At 40.7% G+C, this 21267-nt stretch overlaps 1 protein-coding gene across 1 annotated transcript in view; it reads right to left on the bottom strand.

Moving 5' to 3' along the window:
* LOC140736333 (uncharacterized) overlaps positions 1–21267 on the bottom strand; it is a 457303-nt gene that overhangs the window by 291701 nt on the left and 144335 nt on the right. Inside the window, exons 24-33 of the mRNA XM_073062333.1 lie at positions 20720–20823; positions 19552–19679; positions 19237–19404; positions 17755–17963; positions 15030–15133; positions 12845–12963; positions 11323–11481; positions 8000–8199; positions 6290–6375; positions 3185–3312 (exon numbers count right to left, since the gene is read on the bottom strand). Coding sequence (XP_072918434.1) covers positions 3185–3312; positions 6290–6375; positions 8000–8199; positions 11323–11481; positions 12845–12963; positions 15030–15133; positions 17755–17963; positions 19237–19404; positions 19552–19679; positions 20720–20823 — 1405 coding nt within the window. The remainder of the gene's footprint in view (positions 1–3184; positions 3313–6289; positions 6376–7999; positions 8200–11322; positions 11482–12844; positions 12964–15029; positions 15134–17754; positions 17964–19236; positions 19405–19551; positions 19680–20719; positions 20824–21267) is intronic.

Genomic DNA, 21267 nt, shown 5'->3' with positions numbered 1-21267 from the left:
ATTGACCGTAGCCTACTCAGCGCCCTTCGCTCAGCTACCGATGTTATACTCTCCAGTACTTTGCCCACGACAGAGCCCGCCTTCCTTACCAGCTTATTAAGACGTGAGGCGTCCCTCTTCTTAATGCTGCCTCCCCAACACGCCACCACAAAGAAGAGGGCACTCTCCACATACTACTCAGAGCAGTTGAGCAGATGGCATTGCCCTAGGCTAGTTTGTGCTGAACTGGATAAAATTTCACCCCTGTCTTTGTAGCTGCACTCAGAGGAAAACAGGTACATTACACAAAACCCTTGATGTATCTTGTTTATAATAAACAAAATTCTTTGTTAACCCAGGAGTTGAAACCCTTGTTGTACATTTTACAATCTCAAGTGTAGTTCTGCATCCATAATAATTAAGTGCAGATTCAGGTAATTTTCTGGTCAATAGCTAAGTACCAGATGTTAATGGAGTGAACACCAGTATGCCATTGAATACCAACAGGAAGTAGTTAGACCCAATCTTGCTAATTACCAACTACTTGTGTGGCATAATGGAACTCTATATCAGGGATCATCAACCTTTTGTGCACTGTGGACCGGTTTAATATTGACAATATTCTTGCGAACCGGCTGATGGGGGTGGGGTGGGGGGGTGTTAATCACGCCCGGAATAAAGGTGATAGGTCAACTATGAGTCACTTATAAGTAGCTAATACACTCAATTTCGTTTCTAAAAGGGTTTATCTAACGAACTTAATATTAAACACAAAGCGCATATTTTCCTCGCATGAATATAGTGATAAGTCAATTATAAGTCATTTAGAAGTCAATAGCATCATAACATTTCAAGTAATGCTTGGATATTAAACACACAGCGCATATTTTCCTCGTATAAACATATAAAATCATTGCAACACACCAATATTGCTGAATCAGTGGGAGCCCTGGGCTTGTTTCCTGCAACATCGAGGGGTGATGGGAGTCAGCAAAACTCAAAGGGGGTTCCTTATGTCCAGTCTATTCCGCAATTTAATTTTCACGGCTCTCAGCACTTGCTTCTGTCCCGCTTGTTCACGTATTTTCCACTCAAAAAACTCAATGGGTTTGTCTTTAAGTACAGGGTGCTTGGACTCAAGGTGCTGAAGCAGTTTTGAGGGCTTCATTGTCTCATTAGACAGCTTCTAGGCCCAAGCTTCAGCCTCCCGCCTGCCCGCTACCAGATGCCTTGGCCAGGTGTGGCTGGTCGTGGGTGGGGTGAGAGGACAAGGTCAGGGCCGGAGGTCCCTGTGCCTGGGCTGCAGCGGTCGCAATCCGGAGAGAGCGACCGACCGAGCGAGGAGTGTGACAGGGCACGCGCCCACCCCCCTTGTGGGTAGGTAGGAACTATCAGCAGACAAAAGTTTGACTTGAGGATGACTTTCAGTAGATCGCAGCGAGGTCGCTGCTCTGCTACTTATGAAACACTGAGCCCGAATGAGGTCATCCGCGAATATTTCAGCACCAGGTTCCCCACGAACATTCGGTGTGCTAAACAGGTTTAGAGGCGTTGCCCATCTGTCCGCGCTCCAGGCCTGTAGCAACGGCACTTCTCGCCGGCCGCGCAAGGCAGCCAGTTACCCGAGGCCAACCAGTGATCCCTGGCGCGAGGGTATCACTGCGTTTAGGCGACTGGTGACCTCGTGTGTGTTCAAGTTCAACAGTGGGCGTGACAGGGAATGAGGAAAGGCACAGCTGAATCATATCGTTTCCCCACGGCCCGGTAGCACATACTTTGTGGCCCGGTGGTTGGGGACCACTGCTCTATATCACTTATCAATTCAGCCCTGACTATCAGCAAGATCTTGTTGCATATCACCTCGGACTATTTTTCAATCTCTGAAGAAGCAGTAGGAAGCCTCTGCCATGTCAAGCAGGAAGCAGCAGCTACAGAAGGTGAGATGCAGTAGATTTCAGCTGCCACCAGAAGCTTAAAAATTCTGGACCATCTGCCTGGAGGTCTTTGTAATCACCTATTAGAAAAACCCTTTCCTCAGGATATATTAATTCTCAGACATAGGACGAAATGAGCAGTACCCCCAGACTGGGCCTTCCAGGGGACAGCCTTGCTCCTTGACATTTGACACCTTTTCTGATAAGGAACAGAGTCCCTCTTAGTCATAGTTAAGCTGCAGAGCCAACAGACTTCTGCAAAAGCACTCATATTTAACCAAAAACATTGCCTTGCAGCGGGAAATTTATCTGTGACTCTGGAAATGCTGAAGGTCAGTCCTCTAGAACACAAAAGAGTCTGCTCCCTGTCCGACCCAAAAGCCTGCAAGTCATTAAGTGTCCCTTTATACCGTCCCAGGCCAGAACTTCTGCCTGCTATTCAGAACTGTTTCAGCACATGGCCTTCACTCCTTACTAATTGCAATTCTGCTCCTGTCGTTGGCAGGATGACCACTGTCTAACAACTGCTGCCTAGGTTCGCATGCTCACTGCTCACACAAGCAACTTGTGCTGGCCATAAACCATCATCAAACCTGCACAAATTGGCTGTGAATGAACGTCATGTACAGCATAATCAAATGTCTTCTTATTGTATCTTACCGACATGTTAGATAGAGGATTTCTACAGGGCAACACATGACCATAATTGTGTCTGTGTTTTTCTTTCATATTAATTAAAGGGACTGGTTCAACCTTTTGAACAAGTGAGCTTTATTTGGTTCACAAACAGGAGTAAATCTGGAGATGCTGGAAATCCAAAGCAACACACACATTCTGCATCCTTCAGCATTTTGTGTGGGTAGCTTAATTAGTTTTTTAAAATTTCAATTAAGGGATAGCACTAAATTGCTAGATACAGTAATAAATTATTCAACGTTAATTATCCTGCAAGAATACCTGAACCATTGCCCTTCAATTTTTCTTTGTAATTAATGAGAAAACTGAGTAGGTAAATATACAATTCAGTTCAACCAATTGTCTCCTGTACAAAGAACACAGGGCAGTACAGCACAAGAACTGGCCCGCCAGTCCATAATATATCTACACCGAACACAATGCCAGACTAAACAAATCGCATTTGCCTGCACATGTCTACATCTCTCCGTTCCCTGCCTGTTCACGTACTCGTCTAAATCCCGCTTGAATATTGCCAGCACGTTGTCACGTCAGCACCTCCCTATGTACAAATACCTGAGGAATTTTGTTTTTACCTCATTAAGGCGATCCGAAGGAATCTGCAGAAATGTATCCCTCAAGGTCAGGAATTTGGAAAAATTTTGGTAATGGTTCTGTAGATAAGAGACGAAGCTGGTGTTCTCATAGCAGAGAAGGGGGAACACTGAGGGAAAAAAAATAAATGTGATTATTTTCCTGAACTATGACCCTTGACTTAAAAGATGTTAATTGCTATCAATAATTAAAGCATTCTCAAACATTCAAATGGAAAGCTGCATTGATAACACTGGAGAAATTGTTAAGAATTAACTGATATTTTTCCAGTGTATAATCGCTATAAAAGTGTGAGAACGAAATAAAAGAGGTCAGAGTTAGCTGTTGTTCATTAAGTAAAAGTACATTCAAGAATAACTGAACAAAAGGAAACTCACTGCCATCACAAGGCATATTGTCATATTAACATCTGAGATGTTAAATTATATTCTTTCTGAACTAGCTTCAGGGTCATAATGCAGTGGAAAATAATTTTACACCCATGCAAAATCATTTGTATGCTCATGTTCTTGGACTATGCAATTGCCCTTAAAATGATGGTGGGGAATCACCAACTGGAACCACTGAGGTCTCTGTGCAAAGTAACTTCAAAGCTCCACCTGAGTGAGGAATCCAGATTTGGAGCCAGCAACGATAAAGGAATGGTAAGCACATTTCCACATGAGGATAATTTCAATTCCAGTGGAAATATTCATAGAGTGATGTTCTCATTCCTCCTCTCTTGTCCTTTTTGGTGGTAGAGGGTGCAGGTTTGGGAGATGGTGTTGGTAATGGCAGATCCTAAACACTGGAGGTTCTGCAGACACTGGAAATCTAGAGCAATACATACAAAATGCTAAAGGAACACAACAAGTCAGGCAGCATCTACGGGGAGGGAATAAACAGTCACCATTTTGGGCCAAGACCCTTCAACAGGACTGGAAAGGAAGGGGGAAGAAGCCAGAATAAGGTGGTGGCGGGAGGGGAAGGTGTGCAAGCTGGCAGGTGATAGGTGAAGCCAGGTGAGTGGGAAGGCAGGTGAGTGGGTGAGGGGGGATGAAGTAAGAAGCTGCACGGTGTTTGGAGGCAGATGTAAAGAACTGAAGGGGAAGGAATCTGATAAAGGACAGTGGACCAAGGGAGAAAGAGAAGGATTCGAGATCCAAGTACACTTATTATCAGATAATGTATAATTTATACATATGTAGATACAAAGCAAGAAACCTAAAAGAACCCAACTGAAGAAAATAAAAACAAAAATAAAAGACCAATACTCTATGCAACAGAAAAAAAAACTATAAACAATTGAAGCAAACACTGGGGGTGTGCAGGATCAGAGGGAGGTGACAGGCATGTGAAGAGAAGGGATAAGAGGAGAGCCACAATGAGGAATGGAAAAACAGAGAAGGCAGTATAGGAAGCCATGGATCAATACGTTGGAATGAGAATGGGAAGCAGCATTTAAATGGGTGGCCATTGGTAAATCCCGCCTGTTGTGATGAATGGAGCAAAGGTGCTCAGAGGTCCTTGGTAATGGCAGTGTATTTTGTAAGTGATACAGTGGTGGAAGGAATGAACTTCTGGGTATTGGACAGGCTTCCAATTAAATGGCTGGTTTGTCCTGCATCTTGTTGAGTTCTTGAGTGCCCGAGCAGCTGCACTCATCCAGGCAAGAGGAAAGCATTTGATTTCACTATTAACATATCCCTGTACCTTGGAGATGGTAGAAAGATTTGAGTCTCAGGAGTTAAGTCACTTATTACAGGATACCAGTTCCTCTCGGGAAAGTATGTTTGCTGCTGGTGCAGTTGAGTTTCTGGCCAGTAGTAACCCCAAGCTGTTGGTAGTAATGCCACTGAATGTCAAAACAAGGTGTTGGGATTCTCTCTTGGTGGAGGTGACATGAATGTTGTCGGCCATGCGTCAATATATGCCTGTATATTCTGTGTAAGGCTTGCTGCCTTGGTGGTGTGGGATGTTTCAGTTGTGTAGGAATTAACATTGCACGATAACCAGTTGAACATCCCCATTTCCAGCCTTACAGATAACACATTGTACTTCTTTATCACCATTCCTGGGTATGTCCTCTCCCAGCAGGAGGACCTGCATGCCACAGAGGGAGTAACTGCAAGGAAAGTCATTGCTGAAGCAGCTGAAAATGTCCAAGTCGAAAGGATTGTCCTGAGAAACTCCTGTAGGGATGCCTTGGGGCTAGGATGATTGGCAGTCTTTTTTCATTTGAGCGAACTGTGACTCCACCCACTGGAGTGTTTCATCCTTGAAGCCCTTTTTGGCTTGCTTTATGACGACTCTTTGCACGAGATTTGTGGGAATCAATGCCGTGGGCTCCCAGAGCTCCTGCCTACCTGCCGGGGTATGTTCACTGTCAGTGGGAGAGGGTGTACCCAGGTACTGATGACTAGCATGTCATCTCTGATTATGATTATGTCAGGTTATTGTTTGACAAGTCCATTTACCAGACTGGACAACGCCTACATTTCATCTGGAAAGGCAACATCAGAACACTTCAGAGTAAGACACCGATAGGCATTCAAATGTACTGGGTAAGAACAATTTTCTCCATAGCAAACAAATTATGCTAATTTAATGACAATTGAAACACGGTTAAATAATTGAGCCTTATGTGGATGTAATCATAATTATTTCCACAAAGGGCTTAAAATTAATGAATAAATCAATATGTTTGAGTGGGCAATTTTGCTGTAGAGATTGAGAGTCAAAATAATGCTTTAGTGAGAAAGTGTTCTTTTCCTCTGATTCCTCCCTGCCAGAACTTGCACTCTTTTTCAGTTGCCTGGAAGCCTGAGGGGCAACCCAAGGAATCTACCTTAGCTGCTTGCTGGGTATTTAGAAAGGTACCAGACCTGCATGGGCACCTCTATGTAGAATTCATTTGAACACCAGGCATCAAGGGAGTTTTCAGCTGGGTTTGGGTCTGTCCACTCCATGATACCATACTGCTGCTACCATATGTCTAACCACCCAAGCACCCGATTTAAAAAGCCTTTACTGTAATCATACGCTTTATCAGCATTCTTCATTTCCACAGAAATTGGGGTTGTATAATATGAATATTTGTAAATTACCTTTATCATAAGCCACTATGTTCTTATATATAGCTTTTTGAACAGCGATATTCAGCTTCTCTCTTATTGAGTTCAGTATTGTGACACTGGAAAATAAAGAGACAGGTGGTAGATGCATGGAGTTTAAAAGTAAAATTCTGATTAAACCAGCAGCATCATAAAAGTAATCTAACCTGAAAACCTGTTTCGATGGCTCACAGATGATGCATTTGAGACAAAACTGCTTGGGACATACCATTGTTGCCCCAAAGCCTCTGAGTACCAGGGCCTATGCCGTATTTCTCTAACTTTATGCAGACTCCACCAGCTTCCCTCTTTCCCTCACCTCTCCGGGCCCACTATCCTGATCATCAGAGCACTGGATTTTACTCACCCATTTCCTGCTGGGTTTAAGCATTTGTTTTAAGCCAAGCACAATGAAAGCACTAAATATCCAACCTCTGCAGTGAAATCCTACTTTAGGCCACAGTCGGACAGGAAAAAAACAAAATGGTGCAATGTGGACAAGAAGGTTCTCTCTTGTGAAGAACAGTCATGGTGTTAAAACCAAATCCAAGCAAAAACAATTGTTGTTTAAGATCTGCCACTGAAGTCTGATTCCAGTCAGTGGCTGGACTGCACAAAGATTGCCAAATGTCTGGACCTGCCTGTTCCAACAAAGGATATCAACTCACTAACAGAAAGTTTAGCATAGAAGAGATTTAAACTATTGTCACCAAATAAACAAGCGACAGGAAGAATCGGGGCTAAGGGTTACATGAATCTACAATCCATGTTTAATGTTCAGACTAATTACATGCAGGGAATTTCTTTTCAAAATTTAAGATCCTGACCTGCATTTTGCATTCCTGGACAGGAAAAATACATAATTTTGCAATTGTTGCTCTCCACAGTCAAACTGAAGCCTCAGTTTTGTCAGGACCCCCACTTCCAGCCTCAATCCGTGCACCTCTCCACCTCACCTTCTTCGCTGCTACCAATCATCAATTTTTAACCTCTCCTCCCCGAATTCTCCTTTTTCCACCAGTCCTGATAAAAAAACTTGGTATCTTTCTTGAATCGCCTCCCCTTCCATCCCCCATTGGATTGCCCACTATAAACATGTTTCCCAATCTCAACAGCCTTCCCCTCAATCACGTCCTGATCCTGCCCTGCAGATACCCACCTATATTTTCTCTCAAGTTTTGTGCCACCAAATTCATCCACCTACATCTCCTGCTAATCCACTCCAGATTGCAAATCTCTCCTATTCTAGAAATACAGTCCCCACCATTAATCACATTGATCACCTCCTACTGATCACAGCTTTCACTTGCTGTGAGTTCTCTGGCTGTCTTCAGCCTCTGTTGTACCTTCCCCACCGTTAAGTTAATATTGGGTCCCCCGCATCTGAAACTGTTACATGAAAATGCACAGCCATTTGAAAATAGACTTGTTTTTCAATTGACTATGTAAAGTTTTAGTAAACAGTAATTCTTCCCATAAACTTGTTTCATCGAGTTTTGTTAAAAACATTGCTAGTTTTTTTTTTAAAAAGCACAAATTTCATACCATCTGCAGATCACAAAGAAACGTTTCATCTGAGAGGCTTTAATTTTTGTTTACATTTTATATTGCTCACTTCCAGATCATCTGTAAAGTCACTGCCAAAATGCTAAACATTTAAATTTCGATACCATTTACAATCAGGAGAACTGTATCCAGACTTACATGATACGAAACCCTTTGCAGCTCTTGGAGACAAAGACCAAAGGCACGGTGTTTTCAGTGAGACTGGGAAGCAGTGCTTGTAACCTTGAGCCAAACCAGATCTGGATCTCGGTAATGTTGGCATGTGAAAGTATTGACTGAGAAAGGCTCAGGACTTTTTCTAATAAAACTGTACCGACACCAGGAGCAAAAGCCGTATTCTGCAAAAGACAGGGTTATAACAACATTAATATCAAGGTAAACAAAGTACAGACAAACATAACCTGGGAAACAATTCACTTAGTGGTCAGTTATGGGATGGCATGCCAGGAACTTGGAAAAGTGATTGTCTACCTACTTTGAGCACAATGCATATAACAAAGGGAAAACTGAATAGCCATAACATTCACTTTAGGACTCCCATAAGCAAGAGTTTCACTGTAGTATTCTGATACAAATTCATTACATAAAGCTCTACTGATAACCTAAATTTCAAAGACAAAGTTCAAAGAAAATTTATTATCAAAGTACATATATGTCACCATGTGCAACCCTGAGATTTGTTTCCTTGCAGGTATTCACAGTAAATCCAAGAAATATAATGGAATCAGTGGAAGACCACACCTAACGGAATGGACAATCAATGTGAAAAAGGCAACAAGCTGTACAAATACAAAAAAATAAAAAATAAATAAGCAATAAATATTGAGAACATGAGATGAAGAGTCCCTGAAAGTGAGTGAATAGGTTGTTGAGTCAGTTCAGTGAGCGGACAAGTGAAGTTGAGTGAAGTTATCCCCACTGATTCAAGAGCCTGACGGTTGAGGGGTAATAACTGCTCCTGAACCTGGTGGTGTGGATCCTAAGGCTCCTGTACCTTCTTCCTGGTGGCAACAGTGAGAAGGGAGCTTGGCCTGGATGGTGGGGTGCTTGATGATGGATGCTCCTTTCCTGCAACAGCATTCTGTGTAGATGTGCTCAGATGTGAGGAGGGCTTTACCTATGATAGACTGATAAAAAGTAACCGCTACTCTTTGTAGGATTTTCCATTCATGGGCATTGGTGTTTCCATACCAGGCCATGATACAACCCGTCAATATACTCTCCGCCACACATCTATAGAAGATTGTCAAAGTTTTATGTGACATGCAGAATCTTGTCATGCTTTCTTCATATTTGCCCTTACATGCTGGGCCCAGGACACATCCTCTGAAATTATAACACCTAAAGTTACCTTCTCCACCTCTGATTCCCCAATGAGGACCAACTCATGAACCTCAGTTTGTTCCACCTGAAGTCAATAATCAGCTCCTTGGTCTTGCTGACATTGAGTCAGAGGTTGTTGTTGCACCACTCAGCCAGATTTTCAATCTCCCTCCTATACACTAATACCTCACCACTTTTGATTCGGTCAACAACAGTGGCGTCATCAGCCATCTTAACTATGGCAGTGGAGCTGTGCTTAGCCTTGCAGTCATGAGTATAAAGCAAGTAGAGCAGGGAGCTTAGCACACAGCCTTGTGGTGCACCAGTGCTGATGGAGATTGTGAAGGAGATGCTGTTTCCAATCCAAACTGACTGGAGTCTGCAAGTGAGGAAATCAAGGATCCACTTGCACAACAGTCATTGAGGCCAAGATCTTGCTGGCTATTGATTAGTTTTGAGAGGATGATGCTATTGAGCTGTAGTCAATAAAGAACATCCTGATGTATACATCTTGCCATCCAAATGTTCCAAGGTTGAGTAAGAGCCAATGAACAGGCATCTGCTATGGAACTGTTGTGCTAGAGGGCAAACTGCAGCAGATCCAAGTTACTTCTCAGCAGTGGTTGATATCTTTCATCACCCACCTCTGAAAACACTTCATCAGTATGGATGTCAGTGCTACTAGATTATAATCTTTGATGCAGTTCACCACATTCTTCTTAGGCAGCAGTATAACTGACGCCTACTTGATGCAGATGGGTACCTCAGACCGCCAAAGCCAGGGGTAAAACACATTGATGGACACCCTAGTTTGCTGATCAGCGCAGGTCTTTAGTACTCGACCAGGTGCCCCATCTGGGGCAGATGAATTCCGTGGGTTCAACCTCCTGAAAGATGTTCTCACATCAGCCTCAGAGACTGAAATCACAGGGTCATCAGTGGTGGCCGTGAGAGTTCATAAATGTTCCTCCATGTATTGACGGACAAAGAGGGCATAAAAGGTATTGAGCTCATCTGGGTGTGAAGCCTTGATGTCACCAATGTCACTCAGTTTCACTTTGCACAAGGTGACATCATTCAAGCCCTGGCACAGGTGTCAAGCATCCTTCAGTGATTCAAGTTTGGTCTGGAATTGCCACTTTGCACATTGAGATGGCTTAATAATCAGACTGATTTCAAAATTACACATAGCAACTTAATGGTGCTTTAAATTTTAATAAGTTTATTAATACAAATAGAAATTGGTGGTAGCAGAACATCTCATTCACAATGCCCATAGGATTGACGGCACACAACTACTGGCTTTTAGGACCGCCTGGTGAAGGAAGCCATTGAAATAAAACTAAAGGAAAAGAAATTTAACAAAGTTGAAGGTCTTGCTCTAAGTAAGAACTGGAATTCGATTGTAAACAAGGTGGGACAGCAGAAACCTGATTGGATGAGGACTAACCAATCAAGAGGGATGGAAGGAGGATGGGGTATAAATATCACCAGTCTAGACATGCCCAGGCATTATCCCTGATGAAAATGCCAGAGTCTGTCATCAAAATGTTGGTTAAAATCAATACCCCTGCCCGCCTGGAAGCCCAAGAGGAGTTTATTCATACTGTTTTTATTATTTAGTAGTGATCAGGTGTTTTTGAAAATTTGCCAAAGATATTAACAAATGTCCAGTTTAAAAAATTGTTTTAATGGCTGGTTAGCTTGGAGTTGGAGTCCTTCTGGATGGAGCCATTCTGGGTGGAATATAACAAATATAGTTGAACTCCTGAATTACACTGGGCCTCTTGAATCGACAGAGTTCCTGCCATCCAGCAGAACCATGCCCCTGGGCACATGCAGGAAGAAAATATTTGAACTGGGACAGACAACCTGAAAGCTTAGGCTGCTCACCTGCCCACTTACAGATTTCCCATCATCAATGCACACAACAGAGTGCATTCACGTTAACACCACCAGCGTGTTCCTTATTATTAGGATGGCACAACATGTCTGCTATCAAAATGGCTGCAATAGTTTTTGAAATAAATGCAAATTGTGCTGAACAAGTTGGAAACCAATAAATTCACTTGGGACAATTCCCAGATAGCAGCATTATCAATAGATATTGTTAAAAGCTGGTTGTAAAAGTCTCCTACCTGATTAACAGCAGCACTGAATGCATCAATAAACTCAGTAACAGTGTCATTTGTGAGAATACTGAGGATTTGATGTGCCTCGTAAATACTTCGCAGTGTTCCATTACTACCAGCCAACTGCCCCAGTTGAGTTACTGTCAATAATTCTCTCGCAATGAGCTGCAAAAAAATGTTAAAACATGTGAAACCTCTTCTCCTAATCAAGAGCCCACCTTTCTGAGAAATACACTTAATTTAAACTTTCAGTGATATTTCAGATTGAATTATTTAACCAAGGGAAAGGTGCAAGGAGTAGCATTTCATATGATTCATGGAATCAAGCTGAAAAAAACAAAACCACATAGGCATTTTGTCATTACAACAATTCTAGATCGGAGATCCTCGGAGTTTGCATCAGAACCTAAAGAAAAGCAAGGGAAAAAATGCAGATACTGAAAATCTGAAATAAAAACAGAGAATGCTAGAAATACTGAGAAAGTCAGGTAGTAGATATAGAGGCTTTAGTCAATGATCTTTCATGAGAACCAGATAATGTCTTTAGCCTGAAAATATAACCGACCTGAATGTTCACTTTTACCCTCTCCATAGATGCAATCTGACCTGCAGTCTTTTCTTACATTTTCTGCTCTAAAATAATAATCTGTGTTCAGCCAAGACAACTTTGCTCATTAAGTGCCATTTTTGAAATGATCCGAGCAGCCTTTACTTCTGAACTAAGATTGCTATGAAAATAGTGATGAAGCTCAACTATCTATCATTAAGGACTGATGTAACCTCGAGAGGTGATTGACACAGGCAGCAAATTGCCCAGCTCGAAAGTTTCCTTCAAGTGGTCCAATTTCATCCGTAAAAGTTTTTCTTTATTAATTTCAGCTATCAGATCTCCACTGCTCACTCATCACGGAGCCCAGATGAAACTGCTCATTTGTAGGGGAATGTGAAATTGACACGTGATGTGTCCAATTTAATTACTGTTACATGGGAATCATAGATGGCAGTGTAATACTAAACAAAGCAGACACAGCTAACATAAAGTTATGCTGATAACCTAACTGACACATTAATCAGACTGATTCAATATTGTGGTATTTGCAGCTACTTAAGTGTTTTTTCAATATTTCTAATTTACATACAGAACTCATGAAATGATAAATTATGAATCCAAGACTGGATGTTTACCTGTTTTCCTATCATGTCAGTACAACAGAATGCAAACACTGAACAGACTGCATCTGAATGGTGTAAAACAATGTACTTTTCAGATGACTAAACATATACATTTAACACAAGTGGAGCCAAGCCTTGAATTGACCATTTATCTACTGAGTTCTGAATTTTCTGAAGCCTTTTATACAGCTACCAACCGCAGTTACAATTTGAACCTAAGCCATTGAGGACGGCGAAGATCCTTAATCTCTGCTAGAATAATTCCTGCCAAGTACACTTTTGGTCCTGTCCCCTACAATAACATTCTTATATGGCCAAGGAAAATAAAGTTTGTTTGATAATTTAACTAACTTACACCAATGAAGTTCTTGTTCAGAGCTAGGAGTTCACTGAATGTGATGAATGACCGAAATCTGCCAAAGTTAATCAGGAGCCATGGTATACTTCCATTCGTATTGGCAGCGCATGCAGTTGCTGCAATAATAAACACACATATTAAATTAATGGTCATTAAATTAAATAATGTGCCAGACATCCCCTTCGTGATCAATGAAGAGAATTGCATTGATAAACTGTCAAATATTGTTTCAGGTTGGCTTTTCCATCTATAAACTGGATAATAAATCAGGTATTGCAGGCGAACAACACTACCCCATTACCATCTGTGAGTTCTATTCAGCATACAACTGTACATAAAACCTATACATTTCACTCCATTAGTACTTGAAAAACTATAAATGGAGTACCACCAATTAAATTAAATGAGAAAATTAAATGTCCAATGAATACTAAATGTGATTGGCTATTGTAACATAAAATCAATTCCTGCTCCACCTTTATAAAATGGTGATTGGATGTTCAGCTCTGGATTAAATGTCAAACCACATGTCATTGGTCAGATGAGTTTCATTACTTCATGTTCAAACATGGAACTTAAATTGCATGTTTCACTGGATTAATTACACTGCCCAGCTTCATAGCTACTTTCTTTCACAGAACTATTATGCATAATTTCATTCCCAGTTTTGTCATGGAAGAGTACAGTGAAGATATACTTGAGTGGTTCCTGGAATAGAGTTCTTGCCATACGAGGAAAGATTGAGTCAACTAGGCATATATTCTCCAGAGTTTAGAAGAAACAGAGAAGTTCCCACTACAACTGAGGAATTTCTTACAGGGCTCAACAGCTTGGACATAGCAAAAGCCTTTTCCCTTGGCTAAGGAATCTAGATAAAGATCACAGACTTAGAATAAGAGAGAGGCTCTTTACGATTAGGACTTGAAGAAGTATCTTCTCTCAAGAGAATGGAAAATCTTTAAAATTATCTAATTTGAATGGCTGTGGAAATTCAGATTTTGAGTTCATTCCAAAAAGAGTTCAATAGATTTCTGCATGTTATGGATATCACAGGGACAGTACAGGAAAATGGCATTTAGGTAGAACCAACACACACAAAATGCTGGTGGAACACAGCAGGCCAGGGAGCATCTATAGGAAGAAGTACAGTCGACGTTTCAGGTTGAGACCCTTCGTCAGAACTAATGGAAAAAAGAGTAAGAGATTTGAAAGTGGGAGGGGGGAGGGGAGACCCCAAATGATAGGAGAAGACAGGAGGGGGAGGGTTAAAGCTAAGAGCAGAGAAGTTGATTGGCAAAAGGGAAACAAGGCTGGAGAAGGGGGGGAGTATCATAGGACGGAAGGCCTTGGAAGAAAGAAAGGGGGAGGGAAGCACCAGAGGAAGATGGAGAACAGGCAAGGAGTTACTGTGACAGGGAAAGAGAGAGAGAACAAAAAATAGGGTTCAGGTAAAGAAGGGGAGGAGGGGCACTAACGGAAGTTAGAGAAGTCAATGTTCATGCCATCAGGTTGGAGGCTACCCAGCCAGTATATAAGGTGTTGTTCCTCCAACCTGAGTGTGGCTTCATCTCGATAGTAGAGGAGGCCATGGATAGGCATATCAGAATGGGAATGGGACGTGGAATTAAAATGTGTGGCCACTGGGAGATCCTGCTTCCTCTGGCAGACAGAGTGTAGGTGTTCAGCGAAACGGTCTCCCAGTCTGCGTCAGGTCTCACCAATATATAGAAGGCCACACCGGGAGCACCAGACACAATATATCACACCAGCAGACTCACAGGTGAAGTGTCGCCTCACCTGGAAGGACTGTCTGGTAGAAGGTCAGTTATGAACTTGATGTATAGGGGAGCTGACTCAAAGAGCCAGGTGGCCAACACCTGCTTTTATTTCTTAAATGCAGATGTAGATTCATTTCCCTGTCATGTTGAGGTAGGTTTCATTAAAAAAAAACACACACACTGGGAATAAATAAGGGAGCTTGGAATAGAGGACCCAGGAGTCAGAAGCTCTCCAGAGAAAGAAAGCTTGAAAAGCTTTTGAGGAATTCATCTTGCTAGGGTCCTGGGTTAAATCTGTCATTGTACTGTAGACTTCCTGAAAGGCAACTCTATTTGGGGAAGGTAATAGTCACTTAATTTGCATACGTTAAAACAGTAGAGCACTGAAGGTTCAGGTACGTTACCTGCTGTATTAAGCTGGCGAGTCAAATAGTTTTTAATAAAATTGTAGATGTCTTCTTGTTGAGATTTTGAAAAACTTGAATACAAATTGTCCAGTCCTTTTACTCTGTAAGTATAAAAGTATGCAATTCATTTCATGATATCATTGGTAACAGTGATTTTTAAAAATGCTGAACTGTTTTATAAGGATGTCCTTTGCAGTATTTTCTTTCCATTTCAGCTTACAAAAATATATCCTTTGCTCTGTGTCATTCTGATTTAAATGCAGAAGAGATGGTACCTTGGCATTCTTTAAGACCATAAGATATAGGAGCAGAAGTAGGCCATTCAGCCCATTGAGATCTGCTCACCCATTCAATCATGGGCTGATCTGATTCTTCCAGTCATCTCTACTGCCCTGCCCTTCACCCCATACCCTTTGATGCCCTGGCTAATCAAGAACCCATCTATTTCTGCCTTAAATGCACCCAATGACTTGGCCTCCACAGCCACTCGTAACAACAAATTCCATAGATTTACCACCCTCTGAGTAAAGTAATTTCTCCACATCTCAGTTCTAAATGGACATCCTTCAATCCTAAAGTTGTTCCCTCTTGTCCTAGACTCCCCTACCATGGGAAATAACTTTGCCATATCTAAACTATTCAGGCCTTTTAACATTCGGAATGTTTCTATGAGATTTCACCCTCATTCTCCTGAATTCCAGGGAATACAGCCCAAGAACTGCCAGATGTTCCTCATACGGTAACCCTTTCATTCCTGGAATCATTTTTGTGAATCTTCTCTGAACTCTCTCCAATGTCAATATATGCTTCCTAAAATAAGGAACCAAAAACTGCACGCAATACACCAAGTGTGGTCTCACAAGTGCCTTATAGATCCTCAACATTACATCCTTGCTCTTATATTCTACACCTCTAGTAATGAATGCCAGAATTGCATTTGCCTTCTTCACCACCGACTCAACCTGGAAGTTAACCTGTAGGGTATCCTACACAAGGACTCCCAAGTCCCTTTGCATCTCTGCAGTTTGAATTCTCTCCCCATCTAAATAATAGTCCACCCGTTTATTTCTTCAACCAAAGTGCATGACCATACATTTTCCAATTTTGTATTTCATTTGCCACTTCTTTGCCCATTCCCCTAAACTATCTAAGTCTCTCTGCAGGCTCTGTTTCCTCAACACTACCCGCTCCTCCATCTATCTTTGTATCATTGGCAAATTTAGCCACAAATCCATTAATGCCGTAGTCCATATCATTGTCATACATCCACTGGTAACCAGCAGCCAGTCAGAATAGGACCCCTTTATTCCCACTCTCTGTTTTCTGCTGACCAGCCAATGCTTCACCCATGCTAGTAACTTCCCTGTAATTTCATGAGCTCTTATCTTGCTAAGCAGCCTCATGAGTGGCACCTTATCAAAGGCCTTCTGAAAATCCAAGTACACCATGTCTACTGCATCTCCTTTGTCTACCCTGCTTGTAATTTCCTCAAAGAATTGCAGGAAGTTTGTCAGGTAGGATTTTCCTTTCAGGAAACCATGCTGGCTTTGGCCTATCTTGTCACGTGTCTCCAGGTACACTGTAATCTCATCCCTAACAATCGATTCCAACAACTTCACAACCACTGATGTCAGGCTAACAGATCTATAGTTCCCTTTCTGCTGCCTCCCACCCTTCTTAACTAACGAAGGGTGAGAGGCATTGATTGTGTGGATAGTCAGAGGCTTTTTCCCCAGGGCTGAAATGGTTGCCACAAGCGGACACAGGTTTAAGGTGCTGGGGAGTATGTACAGAGGAGATGTCAGGGGTAAGTTTTTTTACGTAGAGAGTAGTGAGTGCGTAGAATGGGCTGCCGGCAACAGTGGTGGAGGCGGATATGATACAGCCTTTTAAACTTTTGGATAGGTACACGGAGCTTAGAAAAATAGAGGGCTATAGGTAAGCCTAGTAATTTCTAAGGTAGGGACATGTTCGGCACAACTTTGTGGGCCGAAGGGCCTGTATTGTGCTGTAGGTTTTCTATGTTTCTATGAAGTAACATTTAGTGGGCAAGAAGCTCAAAAGTAAGCCACAGGAATCAGAAATGTTCACACCGAAATAAAATAGAAACGTTATGTTTGTGTTTTCTATTTGTCAATTGAGGAGGCAAAATGAAACCTTATTGTACAATTGTACAGCATATGGGTTGATTTTAACTTCCTATCAGAAAGTCAGCCGCTCCTTTTGCCTCCGAGTCAAAATGCCTATGATGGAGAAAACTGAACTGAAAGGTGCCTAAAATGGGCAGGGCATCCACTGGCTACAGTTAAAATAAACTCGGGGCCATGGGAATCATATTTCACTCAGGCCAGTGTTTTCAATGACTTCACATCTATCAGAATTCATGACATTGCTTTGATGAAATTACATCAGATAAGCTAGAGAAGCTCTGAGGAAATTTTCCTCTACAATCAAAAAGCATAATTAGATTCAAATCCATTGAAAATTTTGATGAGCTTGAGGCCCTTTTGTGAAGCACTTGGACATTACACAAATTCCGAGTATTCCTATGTTCCTCTTTTCAATGGTCTTTGAGAACTTGTCTTAGAGGTCTGACCAACAAAATCAGTCCCAATTACATCAAATATACCAGAGAAGTCTCCTGCCATGAACAACGAACAACATTAATCACTAAGAAATGGCTTTTGATCTGAACTCAATACTTAAACAGAAACATACTCACATAGCTTGGTAAGATTGGCAGGTTATGTTGTTTGGTATTGTGTCAAGTTCATCTTGTGTAAGACTGAAGAGCAGTAGGCGCAATTTATTCTGGAACCAGTCGAGGTATTCTCTTGCACTAAACATCTGAAAATGTGGTCTCAACAGCGTAAAGATTCTCTGCAGTATTATGTTCCTTATCGTTGGGTTGTGAATTGTTGTTAAGCCCATCTAAAATTAAGGGGATGATTCTTCTGGTTAATATTACAATCTTCTTGAGAGCATTTATAAAGTTTAAATCTAAAATAATATCAAATTATGTAGCCATTCACATATACTCATGTCTTAACCAGCTGGAAGACATTGTGATGGCCAGTTAAATCAAGTCTTTCAGCCCACGGATTGGATTATCAATTTCTCACTCCTTTTATCCCAGCTGAGGCTCTTGCACTATTATGGACAGATTGGTGAGTGTAAAGTTGGCTTGGATATCGATGTACCAGTGGAATCTGTCCCAAAACTATTAGATGTCTGCAGAATCCCAGCTCACCACCGTCACTCAAGACAAATGCTCATCAGGGCAATCAGGAAAAACAATAAGTGATAACCCTATGTTTATTTTTAAATAATTAAAATGTGGCTGCACAAAAACATTGCAATATCACAGATGTTATTAACAAATAAAGTCGATCTCGACTGAGATCATTTTGGCACCCAGATCAGTGACTCAGAAGATAGACATGGGAATACATAATGACATAGTTCAAAAGGATTTGGGATCCATCTACCCATGACATGGTAACAAAAAATGCATGAGAGGGAGCATTATTGCCAAGTAGCTATCATTGGATTTTTTATTTGCACAGTTTGCTTTTTTGTATGCACTTTTGTTGTTTGTTGGTCCTGGTCTGTGGTAAATTCTATTGTATTTTTTTCTGTAAATGCCTACAAGAATGGATCTCAGGGTAGTATGTGGTAACATATACATACTCAACTTTTACTTTGAACTTTTAACTTCAGTTATGGCTAGCAAAACCAGTCTTTAACTAACACCCATGCTTCTGCAAGTTAAACAACACATTGAGTAAAACTGATTTTACAAAGCAAGAAATAGCAAAACTAGCAACCCATTATATATCCAGCCTGGATTTTATTTTCCATTGTGTTCAGGAAAAGTTGATTGGGTGCTTAACAGACAACTAATACACTAACATTTATTTTGTGCCTTCACTAAAACTGAACTTCGCTTTAAGATTTCCTTCGTGCTGACAATGTTCAACATAGGAAATAATTTGACAAATATTATGTTAGAATCAGCAGCGTTTTCAGACATGATGACCATATTTATCTTTATTTTTACATTTAGTTTAATTTTCAAGCTGAAAATATACAGGTTATACACTGAGTAGGCTCTCTGCTCCTCCTGAACTCTGCCAAATGACGAAGACAGAAATTAATGCCACATCCACTAAAAATTCCAAAGACCAAAGAGAGCTTATCTCACCTTTTGCGCTTCATAAACAAATTGGTCAAAGTAATCCACCAAGTTGCTGAAATTTCTGTTCATGAGAACATCAAGTATCTGGATGATTTTATTCGTGTTATTCAATGCATCAGATTCCAGAGTCAATTCAGACAGTTGTTTTGCAGTGAGAAGGTCCAACACTTCAAACTAAAGAAATCAACAACGCACAAATTAAACTGCAATGATGTTTAACGGCCACAGAAACATACAAAATATATCAAGCTTATAAATGAGATCAGAATTTCCTGTTCAATGAAATTTGTACAAAAAGTGCCATTGCTGCAATAAACTTACAACAGAGAAATTCCTATTCAGATCTGTGAAGTCACTGAATTTAAATTCTGAGATGAAACTGAAAAAATTTTTGATTATCCATTCTCGGGTTCCATTGGAGCGCTCAGCACAAGCAATTCCCAGGGAACCTGTAAAAAACAGTTGAATGTTGAAAAATCATAAATGTTGAATTATTTATGATTTGATACGCAAGTTTCTTACGAATTTATCACACAAACTTTTCTTATTTTACTGCAGTTTGTTTCAATATATTCTGCAGTTTACTGATAAATCTTTCAGATTCCAAATGGCCCATATGTACATGTATCCATTGTCTAAACTGGAACATTCCTCCCTCATCCATTAATACCCTGTTGACTCCTAAAAGTTAGAAGGGATGATATGAGTAATAGGCAGATCAAATCTATCTGAATGAAAGTTAGTTTCAAGCAAATAACTTTTGGTTGATATGAATGGGAATGGCTTTCATCTCCTTTACGGAAACAGGTGGTATATAGGCAAAGCTTTCCCAAAATTTTCAGACTTTAAAGCCCCTAAACAGTCACTGGTTCAATGAACCTTCCTTCCCCAAGCTTAGGCCTACCCCAGAGCAGTTTCAGATTTGAAAGAAGAGGATAGCTATAGGTTTCTGCCCCTGACTGAAAGAAATTCCTGTGGATAAACATTCTCTTTCATTTGTTTCTCAGCCCTCCTCAAAGTGACAACATTCCCCACTACTCTCGTGCTTGGGCCACTCATCCATTTGGGTGACCTGTTTCCAATGGAAGCCCCAGAATGGTCTTATCTACACAGCATCTTCTGTGTGGGTTTGGTATTTCTAAGAAATCATGGAAATCATGGAAATTTTGCACCAGTTACTTGGAGCAGGGACCTGAAATTGCAGACCTCTGCGGCTTGCAAAATTTAGGAACAGACGGCCTTTCAGATACAGTGATGCAGACAATCATCTTTTATGACTTCTCAAGCAGCGAGAGAAATAAAACCTTCACAACCCTCACAGGGCTGAATTTTAAAGTATTTTCTACATATTTTTTATTTGCTTCAACGACATGTCAATATAACTCCATGTAACTTATAATACCAAATTAAGTGCAAAGATGTCAAGGAATGATTTGGCCTATTCCAAGAAACATATTAGCAGAATTGAAAACTCAGTACTGTATGTTACCTTCTAAACTTTGATGAAACTTCAGGATACGTTTACTGAAAAGGTAGATTTCCTTATTCTGATTCAGACTGAAATTTAGGTACAAATTATCCAGCCCTTTGACTCTGCAGAGATAAAATAGGGTAAAGTAGTACAAATTAGAGATCTACATTTGACAATTTAAACATGCTTACAATTACAATAAAGACAAGACAGGATGCCTCTTCAGAACTAAAAGCAGTTCACATAAACCATTTGAAAAATATTTATATTTAACTGTTGGCCTAATTAAACTCTGTATAAATTAACAGTAGAAAACATTGTCAGTAGAACTGTATGGCAGTAGTAACAGACTAATTGACACACTCTAGTAGCCAAATTAATATTATAATCTAGTCAAGGATATTGCAGTGGAAGAGAGAAGTATGTTTGAATTTTTGATAACATTGCATTATCTTAAGTGTTTAGTTGTTAATTATTTTAAAGTTTTTCTGTATTTTATCTACTTTTAATATCAGAAACTGTTAATAATACATTTGAACAAATGTTTTTGAATGCTTGTTCAAAAC

This window comes from Hemitrygon akajei, chromosome 11 (genome assembly GCF_048418815.1).
Source record: "Hemitrygon akajei chromosome 11, sHemAka1.3, whole genome shotgun sequence".
Classification (NCBI taxonomy): Eukaryota; Metazoa; Chordata; class Chondrichthyes; order Myliobatiformes; family Dasyatidae; genus Hemitrygon; species Hemitrygon akajei.
This window is presented reverse-complemented; position numbering and strand designations above follow the sequence as displayed.